The sequence below is a fragment of the Ranitomeya imitator genome, chromosome 10, assembly GCF_032444005.1.
Source record: "Ranitomeya imitator isolate aRanImi1 chromosome 10, aRanImi1.pri, whole genome shotgun sequence".
In the NCBI taxonomy this organism is placed as follows: domain Eukaryota; kingdom Metazoa; phylum Chordata; class Amphibia; order Anura; family Dendrobatidae; genus Ranitomeya; species Ranitomeya imitator.
Window position 1 is genome coordinate 23,647,483 of NC_091291.1, and position 14,209 is coordinate 23,661,691.

Here is a 14,209-nt window from a genome sequence, read left to right on the forward strand (position 1 = left end):
AGGGCTCTCATACGCAATGGACTATAGACTGAACACATAGATATTGGTGCATTTGATTAGTATAGGTATGTTGGTCCCATGAGTGGACATACTAAGGACTCACTCTTCATCTGCCCAGGATAGGTGCTTCAATGAACCTTAATAACAACTAATAGATGTTTAAAATTGATTTAAAGAAGGATTTTTAATTGCATTTTTTCTATTTTGCAGAACTAACTTAAAGAAGCCCTCCTCCTCCCATCAAAATTGTTATCCTCTTAATATATTGCAGTCATCATATTATATAGCTTTGTGTCCTTACAATTTCTCATTTTGCTTTTCTACCCAGTTAATTTTTTTTCTTTTCCATTAGGTCTATGACATCAAATGATTAAAAACTGATGAGCTGAATCCTTCTAAGCTTTATGTAGAAACAGGAGATACATTTTCCACATAGAGCAGAGGAAAGAGAAGAATTAGCTGGGTAGAAAGGTAAAATGAGCAATTGTAAGTTCACAGTGTTATAAGATATGATTAAAACATATTAAGAGGGTAGAAACTTTGATGGGAGGAGGAGGAAGAAGAGGAGCACTTCTTTAATTTTGTACATGTGTAATAATAATTCCATTCTGCAGATAAACCCACAAATGTGACTGTCATTGTCCTTGGGAAGAATGAAGTGGTGGAAGGAAGTGATGTGACTTTACAATGTAGCAGCATTTCCAAGAGAAGACAAGTGAAGAGGTATGAATGGTACAAAGGGAAAGACAAAACCAAATTACCAGAGACAGGACGGGAGATCACAGTGAGGAAAGTGACCCGGGACGAGGAGCCTTATTCCTGCGCTGCAATAAATTTTGCAGATGGTCGAGGAGAATCAGCCCTGACAGAGATACCTGTACAATGTAAGTGCAAACAGAAGGGGCAATGTTAATTATCTTTTTTATCATTAATGTTTTAGTATTCTGAAAGTTTTTCCCTTGAATAATTATTCTTCTACATACAATGTATCAGTAGTTTTCTTTTGCTTCCTCTTATCATTGGCCATCTAATACTCAGTGTCATGAAATGGAAATAAAAGCCTGAGGTGATTGAGAATCACATATTTGTAAAGTGCAGATTTGTAATGAATAATAGACACATTATTTCATGGGACTGCCATTCATGGAGTCATAGAATCATAGAATGTTAGGGTTGGAAGGGACCTCCTGGGTCATCTGGTTCAACCCCCTGCTCAGTCACTAAACCATCCCAGGCAGATGCCTCTCGTGGCCGCCTTTTCCACTCATTGATCACCCTCACAGTCAAAATATTTTTTCTAATATCTAATCTGTATCTTCCGCCTTTCAGTTTCATTCCATTGTTCAGGGTCGGACTGGGCCACCGGAGAACCGGTGGCCCAGGCCCTGACACCTGCTGGCATAAAGGGCCAGCAGCTGCCTAAGGCTTCCGCTGCTCCAGGTGCCCCCAGCCAGTGAGGTGTCGCTAATAGCGGCACACCAGGTAGCTGCTATGGGGCCCCTAGTGTCAGCAGAGCAGCAGCGAGTGACAGGAAGCCTAAGTCTGTTGCCGCTGCTAAAGTGAAATGAATATTCATGCTTCCCCATGCCCCATGGCGGTGGAGAGGAGTGACTTCATTTCACTTTAATAGCGGGCAGTGTTTGCTGCATGCTGCGGCTAACACTGCCCACTATCAGGGCCCTCGCTCCCTCAGGGGCTCCCAGCCGCTATGAGGCCATAAGCCAGGGGGTCCCAGCACCAGTGCTGCCCCCAGTGCATGTTAATGGAGGAGAGAACATCAGATCCCATCATTCCCCTTGTCTTTGACACACAGCGGATGCGCGATGATGTCACTTCATCGCGTACCTGCTGTGTGCGAGGCCGACTGCAGCGCAGCTTCTCACATCGGAGCAGAGCCGCCGCTGGAATCAGCGTGGGAGCGAGGAGGAGAGGTGATTATTGTGTTTTTTTTAACATATCAGTGAGTCCTAGTTGTATGGGGGGATCTGCATGATACCTTGTGGGGGGGGGGTGAGCTGCATGATACCCTATGGGGGAGCTGCATGATACCCTATGGGCAGAGTAAGCTGCATGATGCCCCATTGGGAGCTGCATGATACCCTATGGGAGAAAGCTGCATAATACCCTATGGGGTTTGAGCTGCATGATACCCTATGGGGGGTGAGCTGCATGATACTCTATGTGGGGTGATCTGCATGATATCCTATGGGGGAGCTGCATGACACCCTATGGTGGGAGTGAACTGCATGATGCCCTATGGGGGGACCTGCATGATGCCCTGTGGGGGTGAGCTGCATGATACCCTATGGTGGGAGTGAACTGCATGATGCCCTATGGGGGGACCTGCATGATGCCCTGTGGGGGTGAGCTGCATGATACCCTATGGGGGGTGAGCTGCATCATACCCTATGGGGGTGAGCTGCATGACACCCTATGGGGGTGAGCTGCATGATACCCTAAGGGGGAGCTGCATGATACCTATGGGGGGAACTGCATGATACTCTATGGGGAGCTGCATGATACCCTATGGGAATCTGCATTATACCCTATGGGGGGAGCTGCATGATACCCTATGAGAGGTGTTCAGCATGATACCCTATGAGAGGGGGCAGCATGATACCCTATGAGGGGGCAACATGATACCCTATGAGGGGGGCAGCATGATACCCTATGAGGGGGGCAGCATGATACCCTATGAGGGGGACAGCATGATACCCTATGAGGGGGGTAGCATGATACCCAATGAGGGCACTACATTATATTCTGTGGAGGGCTGCATTATATTCCATGAAGGGGTTGCATTATACCATATGAGGGGGCTACATTATATTCTGTGGGAGGCTGCATTATACCTTATGAGGGGGTTGCACTATACTCTAAGGGGGCTACATTATACCCTATGGGGGCTGCATTATACTCTGAGGCTGGTTGCATTATATTCCATGGGGGGCTACATTATATTCTATATAAGGGCTGCATTATATTCTGTGAGGGGGCTATATTATACTATATGAGGGGGCTACTTTATATTCTATGAGGGGGCTACCCCAACCCCTGCTACATAATTAAGACATGTACTACTTTATATTATACCCTAATATTTGCGTGTTTTACCACACAGTTGGTGGTCTTGTATTTATTTCTATGTAGCTACATAGTGGGCACCAAGAATGATTTTCTCTCTTGAGCCCAAGGTGCTCCAGTCCGACGATGCCATTGCTTCTCGTGTTTCTATGTGCAAATGAGAATAATGATGATCCCGCTACACTGTGACATCCCTTCAGATATTTGTAGACAGATATTAACCTGTGGGATTTGGGGTGAAAAATTGTTGGGCATACAGGTTCGTCTGGGCCACCATAAGATTTATTATTTCATCACTGAAAAAGAATTTGAAGAAGTCAATTTCAGTGAGGCCAGTGGTGTCAAACTGGATTCCTGAGTTGCTGCTGAAATCTGGAATGACGGCCTGATAATTTCCGGGGGGTACAATACATACGGGATCGATTGCTGCAGGAGTTCCCTGGGTCCTAGGGCGCCTTGTTGGGGGTCCTTCCTCACTAGATGAGGAGGAGGAATAGAGGAATGTGGGATCTTCCTCACTGGCTGAATCCTTGTCTGACGCAAGGAAGACGTAAGCCACTTCTGGTGAATAGCGCCTTGTTGATGAATGGGCCATTTTTTTTTTCCAAACACCGGGATGTGTATGTAAGTGGTGCTTTTACACGTGTAATGTGTGGGGCTTGTGTATAGGGTAGTCTTTATTATAACAAAACACAGAGAAAAAAAAGAAGAGAGAAAAAATGTAGAATAAACAAGAAAAAAAATGAAAAGAAAAATCATATGTAAAAAAATAAGTTTGTATAAAAACACAACTAAATCTTTTTTTTTACAAAAGAAAAGCGATCGCCACTAACGGTGTGACGTACGCTCCCCCGATGCACTCGCTAAAAATTAGACGACGCAACAAATTATTCTTTTTACAAAAGAAAAGCGATCGCCACTAACAGTGTGACGTACGCTCCCCTGATGCACTCACTAAAAATTAGACGACGCAACTAATTATTCTTTTTACAAAAGAAAAGCGATCGCCACTAACAGTGTGACGTACGCTCCCCTGATGCACTCGCTAAAAATTAGACGACGCAACTAATTATTCTTTTTACAAAAGAAAAAGCGAACGCCACTAACAATGTGACGTACGCTCCCCTGATGCACTCGCTAAAAATTAGACGACGCAACTAATTATTCTTTTTACAAAAGAAAAAGCGAACGCCACTAACAGTGTGACGTACGCTCCCCTGATGCACTTGCTAAAACTTCGTCGACGCAACTAATTATTCTTTTTACAAAAGAAAAAGAGAACGCCACTAACAGTGTGACGTACGCTCCCCTAATGCACTCGCTAAAAATTAGACGACGCAACTAATTATTCTTTTTACAAAAGAAAAAGCGAACGCCACTAACAGTGTGACGTACGCTCCCCTGATGCACTCGCTAAAAATTAGACGACGCAACTAATTATTCTTTTTACAAAAGAAAAAGCGAACGCCACTAACAGTGTGACGTACGCTCCCCTGATGCACTCGCTAAAAATTAGACGACGCAACTAATTATTCTTTTTACAAAAGAAAAAGCGAACGCCACTAACAATGTGACGTACGCTCCCCTGATGCACTCGCTAAAAATTAGACGACGCAACTAATTATTCTTTTTACAAAAGAAAAAGCGAACGCCACTAACAGTGTGACGTACGCTCCCCTGATGCACTTGCTAAAACTTCGTCGACGCAACTAATTATTCTTTTTACAAAAGAAAAAGAGAACGCCACTAACAGTGTGACGTACGCTCCCCTGATGCACTCGCTAAAACTTAGACGACGCAACTAATTATTCTTTTTACAAAAGAAAAAGCGAACGCCACTAACAGTGTGACGTACGCTCCCCTGATGCACTCGCTAAAAATTAGACGACGCAACTAATTATTCTTTTTACAAAAGAAAAAGCGAACGCCACTAACAGTGTGACGTACGCTCCCCTGATGCACTTGCTAAAAATTAGGTGACGCAACAAATTATTCTTTTTACAAAAGAAAAAGCGAACGCCACTAACGGTGTGACGTATGCTCCCCTGATGCACTCGCTAAAAATTAGACGACGCAACTAATTATTCTTTTTACAAAAGAAAAAGCGAACGCCACTAACAGTGTGACGTACGCTCCCCTGATGCACTTGCTAAAACTTCGTCGACGCAACTAATTATTCTTTTTACAAAAGAAAAAGAGAACGCCACTGACAGTGTGACGTACGCTCCCCTGATGCACTTGCTAAAACTTAGACGACGCAACTAATTATTCTTTTTACAAAAGAAAAGCGAACGCCACTAACAATGTGACGTACGCTCCCCTGATGCACTAGATATTATCCGGCGATAGCAGATTTTTTTATGTAAAAAAAAAAAAAAGACGCTACCGCCCTACCTATAAAACTACTCAGTACGATTTTTTTTTCTAAAAGATGATTGGTCGTCACTAACGCTGTAACGCCGGCTACACTAACAGGCTATCACTAAACAACTCTGTACAATTTGTTTTCTCTAAAAATAAGACCGGTCGTCACTAACGCTGTGATGCCAGCTAACTGCTTTTATTATTTTTTTTGTAAAAAAAAAAAAAAATCGGACGTTGCTCCGACTGTGATATCCGCTGCGCTAACTAGCTAAAAAAAGAAAATGTCCTGTGTACCACTGATACTGATCAGAGAGCTGCAGACACAGGAAGAGCACAAATGCTCTGCGTGGAACGGCGCGCACAGAAAAAAAGTGCAAAAAAAGTGACCAGCCAATCACAGCAATCACTGATGTGGGGGGGGGGGCGGTGCAGCCCCCCAGGGCGACGTGCAGAGATGGTCTGCTGTCAGGGATGCTAGCCATCGGATCCTGATCATGGCGTGATGTTGCGCGGTGACTGGAAAATGGCGGCGCTGTACTAGTACTGCAACTGGCACAAATGCAGTTGCCGCAGTGCCGTACTAGTATGGCGCATGGCACAAAGGGGTTAAGTATCCTCTTCCTTCTTTGTTGCAGTGAAACATGCCCAGATCCTTTAGCTGTTCCTCCTAGGACATATTTTGCAGTCCACTCACCATCCTGGTAGCTCTTCTCTTAACTTGTTCCAGTTTCTTAATGTCTTTTTTAAAATGTGGTGCCCAGAACTGGACACAGTATTCCAGATGAGGCGTGACCAAAGAGGAGTACAGGGGGATAATGACTTCACGTGATCTAGACTCTATGCTTCTCTTAATAGATCCTAGAACTGTGTTTGCCTTTTTTGCTGCTGAATCACACTGTTGACTCATGTGCAGTCTGTGATCTATTAGTATACCCAAGTCTTTTTCACACGTGCTATTGCTTAGTTATATTCGTCCCATTCTGTAGATGTCATTTTCATTTTTCTTGCCCAGATGTAGAATCATTTATCCAATATTTCCTTCATATTAGGAGGTACATATTATATGTTTTGAGCAAAAAACATATCCGGCCACAGTCACATCATTACCTATCTAATATTGATGACTTGTCCTGAGTTGAGGCCATCAGTATTGTACCAGTCAACACCTTTAATAGTTAGTTGTTTTTCCTATGGACTTAGAGGAAGACGGAGGTATCACTCATGTGCTGCTGATAACGAAATATCGGTGAAGTTAAAACATTTATTTAAACAGGTTTAAAAGTCAACGCATTTACATGGGCAATATTAATATCAGGCGTCAGATGCAACTCACATTTTTGGCAGTTTGAGCCTCAGGAGAATTGGATGATTTATTTTTATAAAAAAATTTATTGAAAAAAACAACCCCGTTACAAAAAAATAACAACGGAAATATCTTTTTTTTCTGTCATTTGGCGTGATGTCTTAAAAAGTGAAAAAAAAAATTGGCTCCGAGATAGTAATAAAAGTTCAATTTGCTCTGTACAAATCGCAAAAAATGGAATACCGTAAAATAAGAAAACATTAAATTTAGAAATAATGTTTTTATTTTAGAATGTACTATTCCAAAAGGTGAATAGTTAGTTCAGCTCTAAAGAATATGTCAACGACCTAAATAGGTTTTAGGCTACATTCATACATTTGTGTGATACAACTGAGTGTTATCCGATTTTTTTGTTACCTGTACTCGGACCCATAAGGTAAGTTGGATGTATTCATTCATATATTGAAATTGTGGATCCTACGTTGAGTTCCATGAGAATCAAAGCATGTCGTACTTTGATACAATTTGTTGATCAGACTCAGTTAATCAATTTTATGGGCACCGGCGCGATACCGATGCACATCGTAAGGATTCTGATTTGCTTATGTGTCACACGGATATGTTGCTTAATCATAAAGTTGAATAAAAAATTTGACTTTTTTGATTGATTAGTTTGTAAGCAAGCACACCTTATAAGTGAAAAAAATAGAAGTAAAAAAAAACAAAAGAAACTAGGGTGCAACTAGGATAAAACATAAGAAAAAAAAAATATTTTGCTTGGATGTGGGAATGTAGCCTAATCGGGATTCTGTAGCAAATTGGCTAACATTTAATTGGAATTTTGTATTTGCCTTGATTTAGATCAAGATCGTGATGGGTCACAAATTTTATAATTTTGTATTTTTCATTGATTTTTCTCCCCTTTGAAGATGCAGCAATTGGAGTTCACATCACTGTGAAGAATGAAGGTGATTTCACTAAATTGATCTGTGACTTCCGAAGCAGCCGACCTAATGTAACTCACTACACCTGGATGAAGGATGGATCCATATTACAAAGTGATACTGAAAAGTATCTGACCATAGGCAACAATAGAGAGAACTATGGGCAATATTCATGTATCGCTCACAACAGTGTCGGGAACTCCTCTTCCTCTGAGATCTACCATTACGGTAAGTGTTCTCCAACCAGAACAACATTGACTCACTTTCGCATTAATTATATTTTACCCAATACACAACGTATTTTTCTTTTTTTGTTCAGAAGAGATTAACACAATCTATTAATGAGAGCCATGGAAGATCAAAAACCTAGTGACAGATTCGTTTTAATTTCCATAGCTCAAATTATTTAAATTCCCTACTTAAAGCCATTTTGACTTTTCTGCTTCCTTACAGATAAGATTTTGCATTCACCTGTGATTTGGGGTTCAGTTGCCGGAGCTTTGTTTTTACTTTTGTTTATTGTGTTCCTCTGCCTTTGCCTAAGGTAAGAAAAAAGTAATATTAAGAACTAAATTGCTGTTGTTGAAATCACAAATCAAGGAATATTTTTAAGTCTCGTCCGAATCTTCATGGGAATGCGACAATATTGTAAAAAATGTATTTTGAATACAAAATATACATAAATCGTATTTGCTTTGTTTTGTGGTTAACAGAACAGTCCCACCAATAAACGGCTTCCTACTTTTTGCTGACCTCATAACATTAGCAAGTCTAAAACTTTCTTGCATTACAAATGTTGTGCCATTTACTACGCAGCATACTGTAGATGCGTTTCCCAATGTCCTTCAAGTCGTTTACGATGAGGACAAATCATCAACAAATCAATTATTTATTGTTCAACTTGTAGGTGAAATTACCTGGGGGAATAGTTAATGTCATGGACAATATTGAGTTCTGGAAAACAAGTGTTTTTTTTTAAATTATAATTATATTATTTCAGGTGGATATTTAATCTGAATCACTTTATTCATGTTTGGTTTGTTAAAGTTGATGCTTTGACGAAAAATTTTGAAAGTTAGCCTGAAAAAGTATTTCTGAATCTAGATGTGATCTGTGGCCTAACCGTGAGTTCAGATTCATACTCACATATTTGAGATGTTAAGCCCTCAAACATCGATTATGTGAGTGACTTTGCTGCCCCCTCCCCCCCGAATTGCCATTTTCAGTCATGTAAAATATCTAGTTCAAGGCCAATGTAAAAGTTTTTACATACCGTATCTATGTGTGTTGTCCATAAAATTCTCCATTTAGAATGATGGACTATTTTATGTTCACTTTTCAAAACATACATTTAATATTTTTACTTCTTACAGATGGTTTCTTCGTTTTCGAATACATTTACAGTGTTGCTTTTTATTATTTTCAATAGACGAAAGAAGAAGTCCTCTTCAATTCATGAAACATCGACCAAGATTTCCAATGAGGTGAGTGCTTCTGAATGGTCAACATTGATCTTCCTCCTTTGCTTTTCTTTTTCTCCATATGTCATTGTGAATTACGTACTTGTCTTTATGTTTCCATTGTTGTATATTTCTATGCCCTTCATTCAGGAAATTAAAAAAATAGTAATTATGGCAATGTTTTCTTGTAGAACGATATGGCTAAGGATGACAATCATCATGGAAATATCCAGAGTAGTCACAATGGTCTACCACCTCCTGCGAGATCAGAGTGAGTTTATCTTTGAATCTTAGTTGGAGTTTGCTACTATTTCCTTGAGTAGGATTGGCTGAATTGCAAGATGCCGCGTCAACTTCATACAAGGTCATGTCTGGCATTTCAGTCAAAGAGACATTTAAGATCCATAGGTACCTTTTACCTTAAGATCTGTTGTACACCAAGCAGTAGAATCATCACATATCATATATAGAAGGGATAACCAAGCAATATTCCATCAATTTCTAATATAAATACTACAAACATTTTAAAGAAGCACTCCTCCCACTGCAACTCCTCCTTTCAAAGTTTTTGCCTCTTTCTATATTTCAATCATCATATTATACAGCATTGTGTAATTGCAATTGCTCATTTGGCCTTTCTACCCAGCTAATTCTTCTCTTTTCACTGCTATATGTAGAAACAGGAAGTCTCTTTTCCCTGCAATAATTATTCCCTTCTTCAACTCTTGACCCAGCTGTTCTCTCCTCCTCCTCCCTGCCAGGGACTTTGGCTGTGACTCATGACTCATGCAGGGAAAATAGACTTCCTGTTTCTACATAACCCTTAGAAGGATTCAGCCAATCATTTTTTAATCACGTGATGTCATAAACCCAATGGAAAAGAGAAGAATTAACTGGGTAAAAAGGCAAAATTAGCAATTGTAAGTACACAGTGCTATATAATATGACTGCAATATACTAAGAGCATAATATTTTGATGGGGGCACTTCTTTAAATACATGGACTAAGTAATCTAGACATTTTTCTGGTATAATCCAAACCCTCACATGAGGCTTGTTAAGGGAAAATTGTTTTGAATAATCTTTCTCTTTGGATTCTATTTATTTTAGGCCTTCAGTTGATATAGGCTTTGCAGGAAACCAAGTCATTTACAGCAACAGTGATGTAAGTAGTTTTTTTGTAAGTGACAAAAATTTACTTAAATCTGTTCCCCAAGCCATTTCTCTGCACTCCTAAGAATGATGCCACCATGGAAATAATGTGATACTCTTCTGATCACTCATTTCTCCAGAAGTATCTACAGTATATATATACCTAGCTCCATTCTATTGATTGGGTGACCATAGAAAACTATATACAGTTGTGATTAGTGTTGAGCGATACCTTCCGATATCGGAAAGTATCGGTATCGGTTTGGATCGGCCGATATTCAAAAAATATCGGATATCGCCGATACCGATACCCGATCCCAATGCAAGTCAATGGGACCAAAATATCGGAATTAAAATAAACCCTTTCTTTCCTTGTAGGTTCATTCTACATGAAGGAAAACAACAAAGAATAATGTAGGATGTATGGGGGAGGTGGCGGAGACATTAAAGGCAATGAGGATTAGTCCAATCAAATAGAATAGCATGTTTTTTTTTTTTTAAAGACGTTCGGATTGAAAAAGATATTGACTATGTAAATTTTTTTTATTTTGTCAGATATTGATGTTTCACTATTCCACGACCTTCCCCTTCTTTTTTTTCCTTTTCCCACACTTTCATCTTCATCATCATCAGCATCTTTGACATCAACTTCTTCACCTTATTCATCTTCTTCTTCATCTTCTACCTATTTTTTTTTTTTTATTACATTCTTCATATTCATTTTCTTCAACTATTATTATTCTTCCTATTCTACATATTCTTTTTATTCCACTGTTATTATTCTTCCTATTCTACTTCTTCATCATATTCTCATTTGTGACAGGCATTCCCGTAGTTGTTATCTATAAAAGTTGGAAGATTACACCTTCCGTTCTGCCAGTCACAAAAGTTACATTTGTCCGCGTTCAGTTTGGCCTGCAGCATCAGGCTTTATCCAGGGGCACCACGAGGAGGAACGGACTCACCCCCATACACTGCTTAGTCTTCTTCTGCATATAATTTAGATAATATCTTTTGCTCTGATATTAAGTCTTATGCTTAATGTTCTTCTGCTCTTTGTTCTGCAGCCTCTTGTTCTTCTGCTTCTCGGTCTTCCATGTCGTCATCTCCGCCGTCGTCGTCTCAGCCGTCGTCGTCTCCGCCGCCGTCGTCTCCGCCGTCGTCGTCTCCGCCGTCGTCGTCGTCGTCGTCATCGGGGTGGTCTTCCGGGTCGTCGTCATCGGGGTGGTCTTCCGGGTTGTCGACGTTAGGGTCTTCAACTTGGAAATGTAGCAGAAGGTACAAGAAGGCTGAGAAAATGCCAAGAACCAGCTGATGGAACTGGAACTCGGATGGCTACCCGAAGGTTCAAGAGCCTATGGAACTACCGAGGACCAGCTGACGTTACTGGAACCCGGTTACTAAGCAGGAGGTACCCGTGCTAAAAAGCACTACCAAGGACCGCCTGACGTTGGCGGAACTCGGATACCCAGAAGGAGGCACCTAAGCCAAAGGCTCTGCCCGGAACCAGCTGACGTTACTGGAACCAGGATGGGGAGCAGAAGGTACAAGAGCAAAAGACACTGCCGAGAACCAGCTGACGGTACTGGAACCCGGATGGGTAGCCGAAGGTCCAAGAGCCAATGGAACTACCAAGGACCAGCTGACGTTACTGGAACCCGGTTACTAAGCAGGAGGTACCCGTGCCTGAAAGCACTACCAAGGACCACCTGACGTTGGTGGAACTTGGATACCCAGAAGGAGGCACCTAAGCCAAAGGCTCTGCCCGGAACCAGCTGACGGTACTGGAACCAGGATGGGGAGCAGAAGGTACAAGAGCAAAAGACACTGCCGAGAACCAGCTGACGGTGCTGGAACCAGGTGGTGGACCCGAAGGCCCACAGGAGAGGAGAGAACAGCTAGGCCGCGAGGCAGCCGCAGTTACCGAACCCCAACAGTCCTACAGGGGGAGCTGGGCCTACTGGCACTACAGAACCAGCCTTGACTACCAGTTCACGCAGCCCACATAGGAAGCTCCTAAACTGGAGGCACCCTGGAGTTGGCTAACTCGACCGCACCACGACGGGGCAAGCATAGGCGTCTCAGTGAAGTTGACACAACCCGGAAACAGCTGACGGTGCTGAAACCAGGCTTGGCACGAGGGAGTACCTGTGACAAGAACACTGCCGAGAACCAGCTGGCGGTGCTGGAACCCGGATGCGTTGCCCCAGTGTGCAAGAGCCAATGGCACGACCGAGGACCAGCTGACGGTGCTGGAACCCGGTTACTAAGCTGTAGGTGCCCGCGCTTAAAAGCACTACCAAGGACCGCCTGGCGTTGGCGGAACTCGGATACCCAGGAGGAGGCACCTAAGCCAAAGGCTCGGCCCGGAACCAGCTGACGGTGCTGGAACCAGGTGGTGGACCCGAAGGCCCACAGGAGAGGAGAGAACAGCTAGGTCGCGAGGCAGCCGCAGTTACCGAACCCCAACAGTCCTACAGGGGGAGCTGGGCCTACTGGCACTACAGAACCAGCCTTGACTACCAGTTCACGCAGCCCACATAGGAAGCTCCTAAACTGGAGGCACCCTGGAGTTGGCTAACTCGACCGCACCACGACGGGGCAAGCATAGGCGTCTCAGTGAAGTTGACACAATCCGGAAACAGCTGACGGTGCTGAAACCAGGCTTGGCACGAGGGAGTACCTGTGACAAGAACACTGCCGAGAACCAGCTGGCGGTGCTGGAACCCGGATGCGTTGCCCCAGTGTGCAAGAGCCAATGGCACGACCGAGGACCAGCTGACGGTGCTGGAACCCGGTTACTAAGCTGTAGGTGCCCGCGCTTAAAAGCACTACCAAGGACCGCCTGGCGTTGGCGGAACTCGGATACCCAGGAGGAGGCACCTAAGCCAAAGGCTCGGCCCGGAACCAGCTGACGGTGCTGGAACCAGGTGGTGGACCCGAAGGCCCACAGGAGAGGAGAGAACAGCTAGGCCGCGAGGCAGCCGCAGTTACCGAACCCCAACAGTCCTACAGGGGGAGCTGGGCCTACTGGCACTACAGAACCAGCCTTGACTACCAGTTCACGCAGCCCACATAGGAAGCTCCTAAACTGGAGGCACCCTGGAGTTGGCTAACTCGACCGCACCACGACGGGGCAAGCATAGGCGTCTCAGTGAAGTTGACACAACCCGGAAACAGCTGACGGTGCTGAAACCAGGCTTGGCACGAGGGAGTACCTGTGACAAGAACACTGCCGAGAACCAGCTGGTGGTGCTGGAACCCGGATGCGTTGCCCCAGTGTGCAAGAGCCAATGGCACGACCGAGGACCAGCTGACGGTGCTGGAACCCGGTTACTAAGCTGTAGGTGCCCGCGCTTAAAAGCACTACCAAGGACCGCCTGGCGTTGGCGGAACTCGGATACCCAGGAGGAGGCACCTAAGCCAAAGGCTCGGCCCGGAACCAGCTGACGGTGCTGGAACCAGGTGGTGGACCCCAAGGCCCACAGGAGAGGAGAGAACAGCTAGGCCGCGAGGCAGCCGCAGTTACCGAACCCCAACAGTCCTACAGGGGGAGCTGGGCCTACTGGCACTACAGAACCAGCCTTGACTACCAGTTCACGCAGCCCACATAGGAAGCTCCTAAACTGGAGGCACCCTGGAGTTGGCTAACCCGACCGCACCACGACGAGGCAAGCATAGGTGTCTCAGTGAGCTTGACACAACCCGGAAACAGCTGACGGTGCTGAAACCAGGCTTGGCACGAGGGAGTACCTGTGACAAGAACACTGCCGAGAACCAGCTGGCGTTGCTGGAACCCGGATGCGTTGCCCCAGTGTGCAAGAGCCAATGGCACGACCGAGGACCAGCTGACGGTGCTGGAACCCGGTTACTAAGCTGTAGGTGCCCGCGCTTAAAAGCACT

General features: G+C 43.9%; 1 protein-coding gene across 1 annotated transcript in view; it reads left to right on the plus strand.

Moving 5' to 3' along the window:
• LOC138652113 (B-cell receptor CD22-like) overlaps window positions 1–14,209 on the plus strand; it is a 64,723-nt gene that overhangs the window by 21,820 nt on the left and 28,694 nt on the right. The window contains exons 5-10 of the mRNA XM_069742853.1: window positions 615–884; window positions 7,681–7,923; window positions 8,149–8,239; window positions 9,125–9,179; window positions 9,347–9,426; window positions 10,265–10,319. Coding sequence (XP_069598954.1) covers window positions 615–884; window positions 7,681–7,923; window positions 8,149–8,239; window positions 9,125–9,179; window positions 9,347–9,426; window positions 10,265–10,319 — 794 coding nt within the window. The remainder of the gene's footprint in view (window positions 1–614; window positions 885–7,680; window positions 7,924–8,148; window positions 8,240–9,124; window positions 9,180–9,346; window positions 9,427–10,264; window positions 10,320–14,209) is intronic.